Source organism: Macrosteles quadrilineatus, unplaced genomic scaffold (assembly GCF_028750875.1).
Source record: "Macrosteles quadrilineatus isolate MER2022 unplaced genomic scaffold, UCM_ALF_1.0 Scaffold_1__1_contigs__length_201487025, whole genome shotgun sequence".
In the NCBI taxonomy this organism is placed as follows: domain Eukaryota; kingdom Metazoa; phylum Arthropoda; class Insecta; order Hemiptera; family Cicadellidae; genus Macrosteles; species Macrosteles quadrilineatus.
Window position 1 is genome coordinate 169,082,846 of NW_026542594.1, and position 19,371 is coordinate 169,102,216.

At 34.1% G+C, this 19,371-nt stretch overlaps 1 protein-coding gene across 2 annotated transcripts in view; it reads left to right on the forward strand.

The window, feature by feature from the left end:
* LOC128989566 (uncharacterized) overlaps window positions 1-19,371 on the forward strand; it is a 225,249-nt gene that overhangs the window by 66,952 nt on the left and 138,926 nt on the right. For both annotated transcript variants that reach the window (XM_054411480.1, XM_054411471.1), the window contains exon 3: window positions 8,259-8,294. In XM_054411480.1, the coding sequence (XP_054267455.1) occupies window positions 8,259-8,294 (36 nt within the window). The remainder of the gene's footprint in view (window positions 1-8,258; window positions 8,295-19,371) is intronic.

The window sequence follows — 19,371 nt, forward strand, 5'->3', positions numbered from 1 at the left end:
TATGTCTAACGGTTACAGAGAAAATTAACACTGTTGTTGTTCACCTGTATATGGATATATGTTGATCAAATTTTTCAAATGTATTTATTTCATCATATGCTATTAACGTTTGGTTAAAAACTTTTTTTACCTTTCCCGTAGCAGCAAACCTAAGCACTCGATAAATCTAATGTTATTTAACTGGTGAATAAATTGGTCTTATTTATGGAAAAACTTTAGTAAATGTTTAACCAGACAAGTTAAAATTCGCTTAGTCTGCAGGTTTGCTGCGGCAGGGGTAAAGGTAAAGACCGTAAGTCCGTGTTTTGTTATTGCAAAAGTACAAAAGCCAGGTTTTTGGAACGCCTGCGACAATGTTGATGCAACCAGCGTTACACACAAGCGCTCTTGTTGCATTGCAAGTTTTGCAGGCACATACTATACTGTCTAGTGTACTTTGACTCTGTTTTCTCATTTGGCTGTGATTTTAAAAACACAACGACTTGCCGGAAAATAATTGTTTAAACTATAGATATACTATTTGTCAACCTAGGATTTCCAAAGGAAAGACTAATGACAGTTCATTCTGGACACATAGTACACAAGTCGATTGTGATACACAAGTTGATCAACGTTTAATATTACAGTTTTTTTGCGAAATGTTCATAATTATTGTTGTTGTTTCCAAATTGTTGAATCAATAAAATTGATATTTTGGTACACATAAATTTGTTTAGAAAATATTTTTATCTAATTAGTTAATCTATTTTGGTTCTGAAGGTGTTAGCATATACCATAGATTAAACATACTCCCTTAGGGAGTATGTTTAATCTATGGTGTTAGATATAAGCATAAGGCAATGCTGCATCTTTCGTGTTTCCATCCATACACTTCTCATCGCACACAGTTAAACCATAGACAATGGAATAAACCATTAAAGTATTATATTGTCTGTGGTTAAACTATAATGCAGCTGTCAAAAACGAAAATGGTAGAAGCAGAAACTATTTTGGTTGTATCCTAAGTTATCACAAGATGGAACCGTATAATTCTGTTGGAAAAAAGGTGATATAGAACCATGGAGGATTTTTTGTTTAAACTGTAAAATGCAGGTCTCTGAAAAACTTATAATGGCTGCGACAAGGCTGGGTTTTTTACTTCACTGAGAGCAATCGGTCAGACTATTTTAACATTAACAATAATAATTAACATTAAGAATAATAATAAACTTTACACAAATATTGATCCAATTTCAAATTATAGGTAAAGATAAAATGAAGCTAAATGGCGTGGGTCAATGTCAAGGTAAAATAATGCCTTGATATTCCCACTCAGTTTTGTGGACGCTGATGTGAACACCAGAGTTTAAAATAGTTTTTAAAATCATATAAATTAAATAGAAAGTAAATTGTTCTGAAGGTAACGTGCAGAAATCTTTGCCCTTTTGATTCAATTTCTCAACACAACAACAATTCGGTACAATTTCAATTAAATTGTAAAATTGAGTAATAATTTGTTCGTATGTAGAAAGAGTAGAATATTTATTTACTTTTTTTTAGGTATATATATATATATATATATATATTATTTATTAATTACTTAGTAGCCCTCATAAGTGAACAAGTTTACAATATATATATATATATATATATATATATATATATATATATATATATTTTATTGATTAAATTATTTATCTTATATTATTTTGTCTATTTACATAAGATTGGAACCATTTGAAAATTGTGTGTTGGTTGGTGTAGACTCCTGACCTAACTTTTGAAAAATAACAATGAAGAGAATGTAATGCATTTTTGAATATGGAAAAGAAATTATACATACCACAAATGTGGAATAATTATTGATAGGTTTCGTGGATATTTAACTTCATCGATAAAAAAAAGTATTTTGAAATATAGATGAAGCCATCCTGATAAACTGATAAAAAATTATAATCTGCGTTGTTCAAAGATAACGAGTTTATTAATGCGCCTGCAATAACACTCATGCAACAAGCGCTACATACGTGAGTTGCCACAGCATCACCTGCTTAGCAGGCGCATAGCTCTACCGAGTCTTCCATGGACCACGTACTTTTCGTTTGATTGTGATAATAATACTGTAGTTAAACATAATCACACCTTACATTCAATGAATGTAAATTCTATGACAAAATTAAACTCAGTACAATTCCAAGTATATATGAATAAGTTCGTAAGATAAGCAATTTAATCAAATTTTAATGATAAGGTCAAAAAAGTACTCTTTTCCCACAATTACACAACGTTTCGGGATGTATAAAAATCTTTCTGTTTTAATAATAAATTGATAAATTAATATCAATTAAGCTATTCACAATAACGTTTTAAAATACCCCCGCCACAGCAAACCTGCAGACTAAGCGAATTTCCATTTGCGCGTTTGGATTGTCAATTAAATCCATTTAAATAAAATTATGTTAAACAAGTAGCCTACTTAGGTTTGCTGCTACAGGGAGGGTAATAAACTGGTTTTTTTTAGTAGAATGTCAATAGCTTAGTATAAAATAAGGTAATTTGCCAAGTTTGGTCAAAATATATCCGTAAAAAAGCAAACTACATCAGTTTACTTATTCTCCGTAAGAATAGGATGGTAATTTTAAATTTACGATTTTTTGAATTTTTTCCGTGATCAATAACCGTAAAAAAACTCTTCAATATACTAAATTATTTGTTTTTTAAGCTCTCAAATTGGTACAAAGATAAATTGGGTATTTTTTTGTTTTGAGGGTCAAAAATGAGAAAACCCAATTTTTATAAGCATTTGAACGATAGTTTTTTTTTTGCCTCTGGGGACATCAAAATAAAAAAAAGTAAATCGGTCTCGGGCCCAGGTCTTACCATGAGACCTACAGTAATAGCTACTTCCATAGATTAAACATACTCCCTTAGTAAGGGAAATTCGCTAATATAAAAAAATCTTAACATAAGTATTACAGTGGATGCTATTTAGTTAAAGTTAAACTGTTCAAAATTAAAAGGAAACCAGTTCATGTGAACGTCTGCAGCATGTAGTAACGCAGTAAAATTAGTATATCCATTTATGGAATTTTAGTTATATTTTTTTAAGGGCGAGGATTGTTTAGTTAGTACACTTTATTGATGCGCCTGCATCAATGTAAAAGCGCCCGGCGTTACATAAGTGTGTTTAGATTGCACTTGTTGTTTTGCAGGCACGTAGCATTACTACTGTATTTTCTTATGCTTTTTTCTACAATCTGGGTATTTATAATAGAACTTTGGTGCACTAGTAATACAATATAACATTTTTATATACAAAATATCCACGGTATCCTATACTGTTTTAAAACACACTACAAAATCCATTTGATAACACGTAAGTTATTTATTTGCATACGTTTACTTTGTGAAACTATTTTATTAATTTCTTTCAAATATAGTTTCAACATTATTCGCAATATCGTGGTTTTATGATAAGCTATAATTCAGTCGTCCAATTCCAATTACTATCGTTATCAAAGACAAGCGTATGCCAACTGCATCACCTGTATTTTGCCGATAATGTAGTACTGTACGTCGGTAGTGCAGAACGGTCGTTGTTGTGCGCCTCTAGCGGATCTCTTTGCAACTACAGTTTTGTTAATGCCTGATAGATGTCGTACACTGCATGGTGTGGTGTACTCGTCGAGATTCAAATGATTGTTGAGTGCTATATTGTTATACAAATCGTACAAATAATATGATTTAAAACATGTTTTTTGTATTTCAATTTTTTTGAGCATTCCCATTTATCATCCGCATTTTACAATAAAAAATAGCCTACTGTAAATTTTCTTTCAGTATTTCTAAAAATCTCAAAAGGTTCTTGTAAAAGTTGTCACCTTTCATTCCAACAAAAGGCAATGAAAGAAGAATAAGAATAAGAATAAGAATGTAGCCTGAAAGACAATAAACATATTCTTATTCTTAATCTTAAACCTTTTACTTCTTTTTTTACTCTTAAACAATAAATATATCAAATTCTGGCCATAATAGCCCAAGAGTTTTCCTATTTTTTTTTTAAGTCTAATTTTTAATGCTGTTATGTTTTATTACGAGTTAAGCCCATTTTACTGTTGCTTATTTCATTATTTGACATTTTTTCTGCACCAAATTTATTTAATCCCTCCCACGTCACTGCGAGAGAACTTTATGCAATATATGAACTACAAGGTCGTGAGTAGTTCTTTACTCAAGCATTATTTGCAAGTGTGATCCAAAAGCTGCTGCGCACTCTCTCATGGTCGTGTTGTGTCTTTGTTAGCGAATTTCCCTATAGGGAAGTAGCTATTACCGTAGGTGGCACGGTACCTGGAGCCGGGATCGATATACTTTTTCAGTTTGATGTCCCTAGAGATCAAAAACACTACTCGTTAATTTTTTTATAAATATATATACGTCCGTGAACGCGATAACTAAGTATTTTTTGTCCAATTTTGATGAAATTTTTTTTTTAAGGTGTAAGGCGGGATAAACTTAAATGAGTTCGCGAACCAGCATGATCGGGCCATGGGAATGGGGTTTTACGGGGGGTTTTATGGGGTATAAAGTGGTTTTTCTAATTTTTGACCCTCAAAAGACAAAATTTCCCAATTTCTCTCTAAATATTTTTAAAAACAAATAATTTAGTATATCAAGGTGTTTTTGTACGGTTATTGGTAACGGAGAAAATAAAATAAAAAAACTTTAAATTTGAAATTCCCATGTTATTCTAATTGAGAATATCCTAAAATGTTGTAGTTTACTTTTTTATGGAAATATTTTGATCAAACTTGGCAAATGTATTTATTTTTTACTAAGCTACTAATATTTTACTAAAAACACACTTTATTAGTTTCCCTGTAGCAGCAATCCTAGATACTCGTCAAACCTAATGTTTTTTTTATAAATTTAATTGAAAATCAATTCAGGCAGATGTAAATTCGCTTAGTCTGCAGGTTTGTTGCGGCGGGGGTATTTTGTTAATAGCCGTTAGCGTTCAAAGAATCTAGGTGATGATCAAACTCGTGTCACTTTTATAGCTTTATTGACTTAAATTAGACGTTAGCATACGTACGGTATCCTACAAAAATGGACTAGGTAATGATAAAATTCGTACCACTTTAACAGTTTTTATCTACCTAAATGAGTTATCATTGTTTAATTGGCATGATGGGGTACATTTGTACAGTTTCTCTTGGGGTACCTATTTTGCTCGGCAAGTGCTCTCTACTATTTGATTTAAAATTCTGATAGATATGCATTACAGTGAAACACCAAAAACAAGACCTCGATAACAAGTCACCCTTGAAGTCTCAATTTCAAATACCTTAGATTTTAATTCCACCTAAGCGCATGCTATTGCAAACTTTGATAGGAGGTCTACCTTGATAACAAATGTTCTTTTTGGTTAGGTTTACAGTTAGTTTGATTAAATGTCAAGAAATACGTTAAGACCATTAAAACGCACGTTCAGGTAAGTCCGTACTTTATTGATACAGCTTATCCATAATGATGAACTATTAGAGAGTTAAGTCAAAGCTACTAAATAATCAAAACTATACTTCGAAACAATCTGATTGAACATGCCACTTTCAACTTTTGCCAAGGTGATTTGTTTAAGTACTTTGATAAATAATAACTCGAGCTGAGTGATTGTTGGGTCTTGGTAACCAAGCAACCCAGACCACCTCAATACAAAGCCCTGGATAACACTATTTCCTATACTGGGTAGCAGGTAGTGGTCGATACAGTAAATGGATTGTGGTGTCAGGCATTCCTTTGTCAAATACCAATTAGTTTTCCATCATAGAAAATCTACAATATCCTGTTTATTATTGTGTATGGTTAATATCATAAAAGTTTCTGTATGTCTTTAATTACTTGATGCAAAATCCACTGAACCAAACATGGTATTTTTTTTTACAACAATAATCAACGTTCTTCGGGTTTTAAGGGTGCGCTCTACCTCAGCTCGGGCTTCAGTTGCAATGTTGCACCATTGGACAGCGCCGCGAGAAGCGCTTGCAGAGGTTTCCAAGATTACTGTTTTCGAATTAACCAATAATGATAGCTACGCGCTTTTTTCAAATGTTCAAATAATGTTTTATCAATAAGTTAGGGCTAGTTGAAAAGACATTTTTTCTTTTCCTACAAATCAAGTTTATAAGGTCTGTATTAAAAATAAATGAATTAATGAAACGCAGAACTATAGAAAATTTCATCCTCTTTAATATGAGACCTTAACTTTGATTCTACCTTCAATGTAGCAGGTGAAAACAGATATCTTGCAAACCCTTGCATTTGGTTGCGCGTCAGGGGTAGAGCGCATCCTACTTCCTGTTCCGTATAGGTCTCGTACAAGGGATCTGCCCCCAATACTTACCAAATTACGACAGGTTTTGAAAATTGATATTCATCCCCCTGGATTAAATACTGTATTAAATATAAATATCATTTAACATACATGTTTATTCCCTTCTGTGTCCTCACCTCTTTGCGCAAAGTACGGTTGACTATAATTGTTATGTTATTTTTGTTATATAAAAAGGGAACTTAGTTTTAGCACGGATAATAGATCGCCAGGTTTTAGGCATCATGCTACGTTTTGAGAACAATGTAAATAGATAAAAATTAAATTAGATTATATAGGAAGTATAAGGTGAGAGAAAAGTGTATATTTAGTTAACTCAATTTCTAGCATAAGGTAAAATGTTTACTCTAAACTTTAGTAGGTATTGAAATTATTACAAAAATAATAATTTAATCTAATTGAATCCACTAATCCAGGTGCTCTACTTTTGATGATTTTTACAATATCCTATCAAGGAGCACCCAAAATATTAGTCACAAAATCGGGACCGGAATTTCAGCTTTTCTGGCAAATTGTGATAGCCATAAATTATGAGTATAAGTGAAGTTTTAAAAAAATCTTGAACCGTCTATTCTTTATTAAACTCGTAAAGTTTTTAGATATTAAATTTTTTAACCGAGCAAATGTTTGTTTTGCCTCGGTTAAATACATGTATTGTTAATTTCGAGTCATTTTATTCAATTTTACGTGGTGTTTTCCATCAATTTTGAGCAAGGATAATGTCGTATGTTTTATAACAAAATTAAATCATACTTAAGACTAGGATCATTCAAAATCAATGCAATATATTACTGTTTGCCAATTATAGACTTGCAATAATGTTTTAAATTTCATCAGGGATGGGATGGCCGCCATATTGGATTTGTTGAGAAAATATGGTCGGTCGAATGATCGTAATCTCTTATCTTCGGTTTATAATTTTGTTTACAATGAAGTTGAATTATTACGCTTACACGTTCAAATTCACTTGTATTAATTTTCACTGCCTTATAAATCAGTTTGAATTGACATAAATGAATTGATAATGAGATAACAATTACTCATGTACACTCGAAAGTGTTTGAACACGAGATCTTACAGTTTGAAATTGTTACTTCAAAATAAAGTTGATAAAATAAGGTTGATTATTTTGTATAGTGTTTAGGCACATTTCCGATTTGTTCATTACTTTGAAATAATTAGTTTAATTTGGCCCAGTTTAATGTTGCGTCTTAGAACGAACCTGAACCGATTTCAGTGGAAACTCACATATAAATAGTCTTTTTTTAAGACCCAGTTCTAGAATCACTTAACGAGATCTTATTGGGGTCCTTAAAAATACGTTCAAATTACTGCTTATAAACAAACTATCTGTTTTACAAAATTTAAACAGGCAAACCAGTTTTTTGTCTACATTTTGAAAGGATTTCATGAACAGTAGTTCACGATTCAAATTAACCTTAAAAAGACAAAAATATTTTAGTATATTAACTTTTCATTTTGTGCCTATTGGCCACTGATAAATTGAAAATGGTAAAAATTTACGTTGTCTCCAAAGTGTTATCTTTACGGAGAATATTTTATAAGATGCAGTTTGCATGTTTAATTGTAGGATTATGAAATTCAATTAGCTTCGTCAGTCAAGATCTACACAGATCATCTCATGCTTTTCTTCACACACCCTGCATTCGAACTTAGCTTAAAATACGCGTTAAAATATGTTAATTTAAATGGAAACCTTTTTTTAACGTGTACCGTGGATCAATCAATCAATTATTTAAGAACTTAAAGTTAATAACATTTTCTTATCCATACCCTCGTCCTAACTGTTAACGATTAGTAATATTTGAAAACAACAGTTAATTATGCAGTTAATGTAGTGTTTTAAATATAATTTATTTTATTTCAGATAACGAACCGGAAGAAGCGGCCGGTACACATATCGGTAAGTTTTGAAAATAAATAACACTATCCAATTAGATAGAGATGTATATTTTTATTTCTAGGGGGGAATATATCGTTGTGAATGAATTCACATTATACAAGCACCTCAAGTACTTTTTATTTTTTAATGACGATAAAGTGTATGTTATGTGATTTTAGCTAATCAATTATCGAATCCAACAAGGTGGCTGAGCTCAAACTGAAGAACATTCATAGTTTTAAGGAAATTTCATAAAGTGTATACTATTTCCCTAGCACACTGGATAATCTTTTCAGCCGACAGAGATTGTAACATGTAAAAAAATTATTACGAACTCGGGTGTATAGATATGTATGTAAGGTTAAGTTTTTATGTGATCGTTGGATTAAGTATTCTAATCTAAGACAAAGTAGACACTGGGGAGTCTACAGGTTGTCGAGTACGCCCTTAGCTATTTTGGCACGCTTCGAAAATTGTGTCCAGTATTTTCATGAGGTGTGTCCAATTCATGCCCGTCTGAGCTATTGTGTTTTTGAATGGTCTAAACCTAAACGTTCAACATTTTCAACACCAGGCCTATATATACTTGGTCTTGACCCGGTAGAGCATTAGAACCTCACAGTAAGGCAATATTTATACAAGCCTGACTGAAAAGTGTGTAAACTTCTGCCTCAAGAACAATCTCATCAATTGTGAGCACATTTGCCTTTAGATTAACTATAGAATGACCCTAAGAGGGAAGGGGTTGAAAGTTAGAGGAAAGTGAGTTGGATTTTTTTACTGGCAACATATAAAAATTTTTTAAGTCAAGTTTGAATTGACATAAAAATTACGTCCTAAACATGTGGTCTTTCCAGTTCTCTTAAATAAAGATCTGTGCCATTTGACAGTTAAAATTTGTCTGTAGTTAGTATACATACCTTTTTTATGTTTGGTAAATTGTTTTTGATTTCAGAAACCATACGTTTATAACTGAGTTAATTATGATAGCGTATAAATGCGCTGTAGCATCTCTTTTTGTTTTGACTAATAATGCTAATACATAATTTATGAAAAACTAAATAACTTGCTCATTGTTGCTTCTTATTTTAGATGTAATAAACATTTATCTTTTACCAATTATTTTTCTGACTGGTCAAATTTGTGACTAGAAAACCTGTAAATTAAAACCGGTTACTTTTCAATGACCTCTTAAACACCCAGATAACCTATTGTCAATGGAAATTTCACCCTTATTATTAGTTAGTAGTGATTATTTTAAAATGGCCGGATGGTTTGAATCCCCACTTCCATACCCAGATTGAGCATATTATGGGGTTTACAATCGACAAAGAAATCTGTTGGTGTATAACTTGACAGAGAACTAACAACATTGTTGTACAGTTGAAGGAAGCCGGAGACCAGTTTTGAAGCACACAAACACTCCCCAGATGCGTGTGTTTGGTTTAGTCGTTTCGTTAGTTTACACGCTCATCCAAAAGGAATTATAGTGGACTTTCCTATTCACCAAATTAACTCTTTCAGATATCTTTTTACATGAATTTGAGACAGAGCACAACATTTTTTGAAGTTTTGTTTGGCTAATGAATTATTAATATTCTTCGTGATTTTCCTCTTTTTCTAGACATTATGCTCATTTTAGTCCATATAATTTATGATTTACTTTGTTTCGCAATCACTACTTCGGTCTCGTTATTTTATTTAAAGTATAGCAATTTTATAGTTTAATTGTAACCTTAAGTGTTGAAATAACAAATTGTTTATTAAAAAGTCATGGATCACATTGGGGTATAAAGTAGTGATTGTGGTACCAAACTATGATAAATTTATCTTTTTCAATATTTACCTCCTTTAAAGGTCATGAAATATCTTTATCAAATCGAGACGAATCTATATCACTTCTTTACGGTTTCGTGTTTACTTTTACTTCGTAGATTGTCTTTCCTTTTGACCCCGAGTTGCTGAAAGACAAACCAATCTCGTAATTCAGAGGTGACTGCAGCCGTATCAGTTTATGCAGTCAGCTGATCAGACAAAGGTCGGAGGAATCCCTAAACACACGCGGAAGTGCGAAGCGAAGCCCCGGGAAACCTCTCAACTTCGGCCCGCTGATCAAATTTCACTATCCACACATTACCTTCAACCCTTCGTGGACTTGGTATGTGGCGGACCTGGTTTTATTGTAGTGTAATGTTGGATGTTCTACCAATGCAGCGACTGTCGAAATTCTAGGCTCAAATGAAAATACGCAGTAAAATTCGGCCACTACAGTTTTCACCGCAAAATACCGTTACCTTTCTTTTATTATGCCATTTTTTCCATTAACATTTATTTTTATTTTATTTAAAAATGTAAAATTCATAATTTGAACAGTTTTTGAAGTAGTTTCCTGGCACAATCATATCTTAAGCCGGGTTTTCCTAGGCGCGGAAGTGGAGAGCGGACTCCACTTGCCTTAGGCAATTTAATGTTACTGTTTTCCTAGAAGCGGAGCGGAACACCATGTTAATTTCTTTTCCGCTCTCCGCGTTCCTCTCTCCGCTCTCCGCTTCTGCGCCTAGGAAAACCCAGCTTTAAGGAACGCTACCAGTGAATAATCCATTCTAATGTTAAAGTTTTTGCCAGTTTTTTTTTATATAAGTAACAGTTTAGAATTGGCAGAGTGACAACAGTTTACTTGCATAGACACCAACCTTGCAAAACTAAGAGATCAACACATTGGTAACAGCCTCTTATGTCTCCTTAAAAATCGTCTATCATAATATGAAAAACTAAGAGAGAAAATATATTTTTGGTAGCAGTACTCTGTGGCAGGTTTATTATAGCTCTCGTGAACATTTATTTGGATTTAGCTTTGACTATAGATAGATATTACCATAGATTAAGGGTTTAATCGTTTAATCTTTAGTACTACCGCGAAGTATGCATTTCCAATTTATTTTATTCAGTTGAGCCAGCGACGAAGTATGCTTTTGTTAAATACTGTTTTATTAATCCTTCCCAAACGTTATATTAATGTCATGTTCCAATAAACCGCTAAAATAGTAACAGCTAAAACCAAAGAGAACAAAGAAACTACATCAGTAGCACACTCTATCAGCAGCTTATTCAATTATGTCATAATTCAGTTAAAAAACGCCTAGGCTAGTCCATATATGATTTGATGTGCCTACTTCATTTGAGAACCCCTAATTAATACAAACAATCCTACAATCCAGTTGATTTTGATGCAATAAAACACATAAAAGATATTGTTGGTGAAATAATACGGATTGCATTTGTTTTACCAATAACTGCCGATGTAACTGAACGAGTATATCATTAGTTGCAAAAGTTATAATTTCAAAGTTTGTTACAAGTCGATGGTATTACTATTCAACCATACCAAACTGATAAGAAGTTTCGTTCCGCGCGTTGCATTGGTTCAAGGTTAAAACTAATGCATAACCGTACGAAACGGACGATAGCACAATCCTAGATTAAATCCACATTTAAAATTTGTAAGAAATCATGCTATACAGGGTGTCTCAGACCACCCGGCCGGCTTGTATAGCTCCAATATGAAAGCAAATAGAAACCTAATTGCAACTGGAACCCCCTATTTTGACCCCAAGGAATTCATCTAAATTATTTTCAACCCCAAAAAAACACCACAAAGGGCAGATTTTGGGGGGTGGGGGTAGTTTTTGAGAAATTTTCAAATGTAAAGGGGGGTCGTGTTATACCTCTTTTTAAAGGTCCTTTAGTCCTGAGTATTTTAGTGGAAAAAGATTGAAATTATCTTCATCCCTATTTACAGGGTGTTCAAAAACGTACAAAAAATAGACCTTTGAACTACTTTTCACTGTAAAGAGGTGGAATTTCGTGGGGAGTTCAAATTTTGATAACACTTTAATTGCTAAATGAGCTTTCAAAAAACTCTGGTTTCAACCCTTTTGCTTTCTTTTTACTTATGTTACGCATTTTCAAACTTTTTGAAGTTTCAAGAGCTGTTATCTCAAAAATTTCAAATGGCAACATGGGTTTCATTACAAACCACATTGTAGCCCTTAAAATTTGCTATAATTTTTGTATTTAATGTTTTTTGGTATCTTCATTGGTTAAAAAGATATAACAAAATTAGTGTATTTTAATGTTTTATTAAATGGTATTCAAAGTGTTTGCTGTTGCAAATGTACACCTCTAGGTCTCAATTTAAACAAATATTGTCTAAAAAAATAAAATAGTACTCAGATTGTTGATCTTGGAAGATTGATAAAGGTAAGAACACAACTGCAAATATTCTTAGTTATTTTACAATTCCATGGCTCTAATAGTGCTTTGAATGAATAATTTGTTTGAATCAGCATTAATAGCCTACATACCGATGGACTTCTACAAATGCTTAAATTGCCTTCCATTTTGTTCCATGCAAACCCCAACTCTGTTTATGCACGTAGTACTTCTTCTCCACTATTATGGTACTGTATTGCTATTTTACTACCGCAGGTGCATTCACCTCTCGTACAGATCCAGTAAGTTCCTTATAATTTGTTTTATCTGATCAAACGTGACCAGTTTCACGCACACGCTCATTGATTTCATGATGATTTTTTTTATTTACCAGTAGCATTTATAGACAGTATTCATTCAAAGCACTATTCGAATTTTGTAAATTGTAAAATAACTAAGAATATTTGCAGTTGTGTTTTTTCCTTTATTAATCCTCCAAGTTTAACAATCTGGGTAGTATTTAAATTTTTAAACATAATTAGTTTTAATTGAGACATAGACGTGTACATTTACAACAGCAAACACTTTGAATACCATTTAATAAAACATTAAAATACACTAATTTCGCTATATCTCTTACACCAATGAAGATACCAAAAAACATTAAATACAAAAATTATAGCAAATTTCAAGGGCTACAATGTGGTTTGTAATAAAACCCATGTTGCCATTTGAAATTTTTGAGATAACAGCTTTTGAAACTTCAAAAAGTTTGAAAATGCGTAACATAAGTAAAAAGATAGCAAAAGGGTTAAAATCAGAGTTTTTGAAAGTTCATTTATTAATTAAAGTGTTATCAAAATTTGAACCCCCCACGAAATTCCACCTCTTTACAGTGAAAAGTAGTTCAAAGGTCTATTTTTTGTACGTTTTTGAACACTCTGTAAATAGGGATGAAGATAATTTAAATCTTTTTCCACTAAAATACTCAGGACTAAAGTACCTTTAAAAAGAGGTATAACACAACCCCCCTTTACATTTGAAAATTTCCCAAAAACCACCCCCACCCCCCAAAATCTGCCCTTTGGGGTGCTTTTTTGGGGTTGAAAATAATTTAGCTGAATTCCTTGGGGTCAAAATAGGGGGTTCCAGTTGCAATTAGGTTTCCATTTGCTTTCATATTGGAGCCATACAAGCCGGCCGGGTGGTCTGAGACACCCTGTATTGCAGATTTAGGCAATTTAGCAATGTTAGGCTTGTATAACATTTGCTAAAAGTAGAAAAGTTTTCTTCTGAAACCTGTAACTATTTAAATCGTAGTTGTTACATGCATTGACATATTAAAACCATTTTATTAAGAAGATTTGCTACTAAAAATGGGGGGGGGGAATCTGGAATATTGGTTAATAAAAACACAATTGTTTGATGTAAACATACATATTTCATAGAGGGCAAAAATTTCAAGTTGAACGTGCACACACATTTTTGACGAACTGATCATAATATCGGTTTTATCAGTCTTGTAGAAGCCAGACAGTGAATGAGCATGATTAAAAGTAGCAGTCGTACCATAGATAAGTAATATAATGGTGTTTATTTATTCTATGCTGAAACTAACCCGGTCGACCGATGGTGGCATTGGCTGGTACTGTAGTTGTACCACAAGTGATACACTAGTTCGAGAAGCCAATTGCAAAACTCGTTTTCACCAGGGTTGACTTGCATGTTTTGTGTTAGTTTAAGAAATTTTAACTTTTTCCAAATTTTACTGTTCTGCAAGCATGCCTAAAATGTTTGAACCTGTCCTTGCATGGAAACAACCGGTAACACTTGTCGAAAGTCTCCTCCAAACAATACAATTTTCCTACTTTACAATTTCACTACTTCACAACTGGTACTGTGAAGTAGTGGTAGTGGTACTAGTAGCTCAGACGGCTAAAAGGCGTTGCAGTGACGAGTGTAGTATAGCGTTGAGGTCCTTCTACATGCGTAGAGATATATATTATACTAACAGACCAAATAAAATAAAAATCCTGTATTAAGAGAGGGGACCTTTCGACCAAAACTTCTGTAGTATCTGTTATTAAACTCTTATATTGCTCCCAACTCCCAACTTAAATCGCATATAACTAATCCTAAACTATATCTTTCTACTTAAAGTAACTAAACTGTCTTTACAAAATAAAGAGACTGGAGGTTTTGTAACGCAAAGTCCAGCACACTATTTTATCCTTCACGTTGCGTACAAACCAGAGAAGATATTTAAACTCCTATATTGGTGTGGGACGAAAGTAATCCACACTTCCTGGTAAAAGTTCTAAGCGGCTGCAAAATCCAAAAAGTCCTGGATATATACTGTGAGACCAAAATAATCCACACTTCCTTGCGTAAGCTCAGAACGGCTGCGCTATCCAAAAATTCCTAATAATATAGTGTGAGACCAAAATAATCCACACTTCCTTGCGTAAGCTCAGAACGGCTGCGCTATCCAAAAATTTCTAGATATATAGTGTGAGACTAAAATAATCCACACTTCCTTACGTAAGCTCCAACGGCTGTGCTATCCAAAAATTCCTAATAATATAGTTTGGGACCAAAATAATCCACACTTCCTTGCGTAAGCTCAGAACGGCTGCGCTATCCAAAAATTTCTAAATATATAGTGTGAGACCAAAATAATCCTCACTTCCTTGCGTAAGCTCAGAACGGCTGCGCTATCCAAAAATTTCTAAATATATAGTGTGAGACCAAAATAATCCACACTTCCTTGCGTAAGTTCTGAACGGCTGCGCTATCCAAAAATTTCTAGATATATAGTGTGAGACCAAAATAATCCACACTACCTTGCGTAAGCTCAGAACGGCTGCGCTATCCAAAAATTCCTACATATATAGTGTGAGACCAAAATAATTCACACTTCCTTGCGTAAGCTCAGAACGGCTGCGCTATCCAAAAATTCCTTGATATATAGTGTGAGACCAAAATAATCCACACTTCCTTGCGTAAGCTCAGAACGGCTGCGCTATCCAAAAATTTCTGGATATATAGTGTGAGACCAAAATAATCCACACTTCCTTGCGTAAGCTCAGAACGGCTGCGCTATCCAAAAATTTCTAAATATATAGTGTGAGACCAAATTAATCCACACTTCCTTGCGTAAGCTCAGAACGGCTGCGCTATCCAAAATTTCTAAATATATAGTGTAAGACCAAAATAATCCACACTTCCTTGCGTAAGCTCAGAACGGCTGCGCTATCCAAGAATTCCTAGATATATAGTGTGAGACCAAAATAATCCACACTTCCTTGCGTAAGCTCAGAACGGCTGCGCTATCCAAAAATTTCTAAATATATAGTGTGAGACCAAAATAATCCCCACTTCCTTGCGTAAGCTCAGAACGGCTGCGCTATCCAAAAAATTCTAAATATATAGTGTGAGACCAAAATAATCCACACTTCCTTGCGTAAGCTCAGGACGGCTGCGCTATCCAAAAATTCCTGTGAGACCAAAATAATCCACACTTCCTTGCGTAAGCTCAGAACGGCTGCGCTATCCAAAAATTCCTAGATATATAGTGTGAGACCAAAATAATCCACACTTCCTTGCGTAAGCTCAGAACGGCTGCGCTACCCAAAAATTCCTAGATTTATAGTGTGAGACCAAAATAATCCACACTTCCTTGCGTAAGCTCAGAACGGCTGCGCGATCCAAAAATTTCTAAATATATAGTGTGAGACCAAAATAAACCACACTTCCTTGCGTAAGCTCAGAACGGCTGCGCTATCTAAAAATTCCTAGATCTATAGTGTGAGACCAAAATAATCCACACTTCCTTGCGTAAGCTCAGAACGGCTGCGCTATCCAAAAATTTCTAAATATATAGTGTGAGACCAAAATAATCCACACTTCCTTGCGTAAGCTCAGGACGGCTGCGCTATCCAAAAATTTCTAAATATATAGTTTGAGACCAAAATAATCCACACTTTCTTGCGTAAGCTCAGAACGGCTGCGCTATCCAAAAAATTCTAAATATATAGTGTGAGACCAAAATAATCCACACTTCCTTGCGTAAGCTCAGGACGGCTGCGCTATCCAAAAATTCCTACATATATAGTGTGAGACCAAAATAATCCACACTTCCTTGCGTAAGCTCAGAACGGCTGCGCTATCCAAAAATTTCTAGATATATAATGTGAGACCAAAATAAACCACACTTCCTTGCGTAAGCTCAGAACGGCTGCACTATCTAAAAATTCCTAGATATATAGTGTGAGACCAAAATAATCCACACTTCCTTGCGTAAGCTCAGAACGGCTGCGCGATCCAAAAATTTCTAAATATATAGTGTGAGACCAAAATAAACCACACTTCCTTGCGTAAGCTCAGAACGGCTGCGCTATCTAAAAATTCCTAGATCTATAGTGTGAGACCAAAATAATCCACACTTCCTTGCGTAAGCTCAGAACGGCTGCGCTATCCAAAAATTTCTAAATATATAGTGTGAGACCAAAATAATCCACACTTCCTTGCGTAAGCTCAGGACGGCTGCGCTATCCAAAAATTTCTAAATATATAGTTTGAGACCAAAATAATCCACACTTTCTTGCGTAAGCTAGGAACGGCTGCGCTATCCAAAAAATTCTAAATATATAGTGTGAGACCAAAATAATCCACACTTCCTTGCGTAAGCTCAGGACGGCTGCGCTATCCAAAAATTCCTACATATATAGTGTGAGACCAAAATAATCCACACTTCCTTGCGTAAGCTCAGAACGGCTGCGCTATCCAAAAATTCCTAGATATATAGTGTGAGACCAAAATAAACCACACTTCCTTGCGTAAGCTCAGAACGGTTGCGCTATCTAAAAATTCCTAGATATATAGTGTGAGACCAAAATAATACACACTTCCTTGCGTAAGCTCAGAACGGCTGCGCTATCCAAAAATTTCTAAATATATAGTGTGAGACCAAAATAAACCACACTTCCTTGCGTGAGCTCAGAACGGCTGCGCTATCCAAAAATTTCTAAATATATAGTGTGAGACCAAAATAATCCACACTTCCTTGCGTAAGCTCAGAACGGCTGCGCTATCCAAAAATTTCGAAATATATAGTGTGAGACCAAAATAATCCACACTTCCTTGCGTAAAAATTTTAAAATATAGTGCGTGACCAAAATAATCCACACTTCCTTGCGTAAGCTCAGGACGGCTGCGCTATCCAAAAATTCCTACATATATAGTGTGAGACCAAAATAATCCACACTTCCTTGCGTAAGCTCAGAACGGCTGCGCTATCCAAAAATTCCTAGATATATAGTGTGAGACCAAAATAAACAACACTTCCTTGCGTAAGCTTAGAACGGCTGCGCTATCAAAAATTTCTAGATATATAGTGTGAGACCAAAATAATCCACACTACCTTGCGTAAGCTCAGAACGGCTGCGCTATCCAAAAACTTATAAATATATAGTGTGAGACCAAATAATCCTCACTTCCTTGCGTAAGCTCAGAACGGCTGCGCTATCCAAAAATTTCTAAATATATAGTGTGAGACCAAAATAATCCACACTTCCTTGCGTAAGCTCAGAACGGCTGCGCTATCCAAAAATTTCTAAATATATAGTTTGAGACCAAAATAATCCACACTTCCTTGCGTAAGTTCTAAACAGCTGCACTATCCAAAAATTTCTAAATGTATAGTGCGAGACCAAAATAATCCACAAGCAAGTCCGCACGTCCTTATCGTAAACCAGGCAAGGTTACGATATCCAATATCCTACAAACATTAATTAACGAACGTAAACCTCTCAACTTAAATGTGTTTTTCAATATAAAAAGACTGGAGGTTTTATAATACAAAGACTAGAAACGATTTTATCTACGTACGTTTCATACCATTCCATCCTCCGTGTGAGATTAGAAAGTCCGCACGTCCTTATCGTAATCCAGGCAAGGTTACGATATCCAATATCCTACAAACATTTATCAACGAATGTAAACCTCTCAACTTAAATGTGTTTTTCAATATAAAAAGACTGGAGGTTTTATAATACAAAGACTAGAAACGATTTTATCTACGTACGTTTCATACCATCCTATCCTCCGTGTGAGATTAGAAAGTCCGCACGTCCTTATCGTAAACCAGGCAAGGTTACGATATCCAATATCGTACAAACATTTATCAACGAACGTAAACCTCTCAACTTAAATGTGTTTTTCAATATAAAAAGACTGGAGGTTTTATAATACAAAGACTAGAAACGATTTTATCTACGTACGTTTCATACCATCCTATCCTCCGTGTAAGATTAGAAAGTCCGCACGTCCTTATCGTAAACCAGGCAAGGTTACGATATCCAATATCCTACAAACATTTATCAACAAACGTAAACCTCTCAACTTAAATGTGTTTTTCAATAAAAAGACTGGAGGTTTTATAATACAAAGACTAGAAACGATTTTATCTACGTACGTTTCATACCATCCTATCCTCCGTGTGAGATTAAAAAGTCCGCACGTCCTTATCGTAAACCAGGTAAGGTTACGATATCCAATACCCTACAAACATTAATTAACGAACGTAAAACTCTCAACTTAAATGTGTTTTTCAATATAAAAAAACTGGAGGTTTTATAATACAAAGACTAGAAACGATTTGATCTACGTACGTTTCATACCATTCTATCCTCCGTGTGAGATTAGAAAGTCCACACGTCCTTATCGTAAACCAGGCAAGGTTACGATATCCAAATCCTACAAACATTAATTAACGAACGTAATCCTCTCAACTTAAATGTGTTTTTCAATATAAAAAGACTGGAGGTTTTGTAATACAAAGACTAAAAACGATTATAACTACGTGCGTTTCATACCATTCTATCCT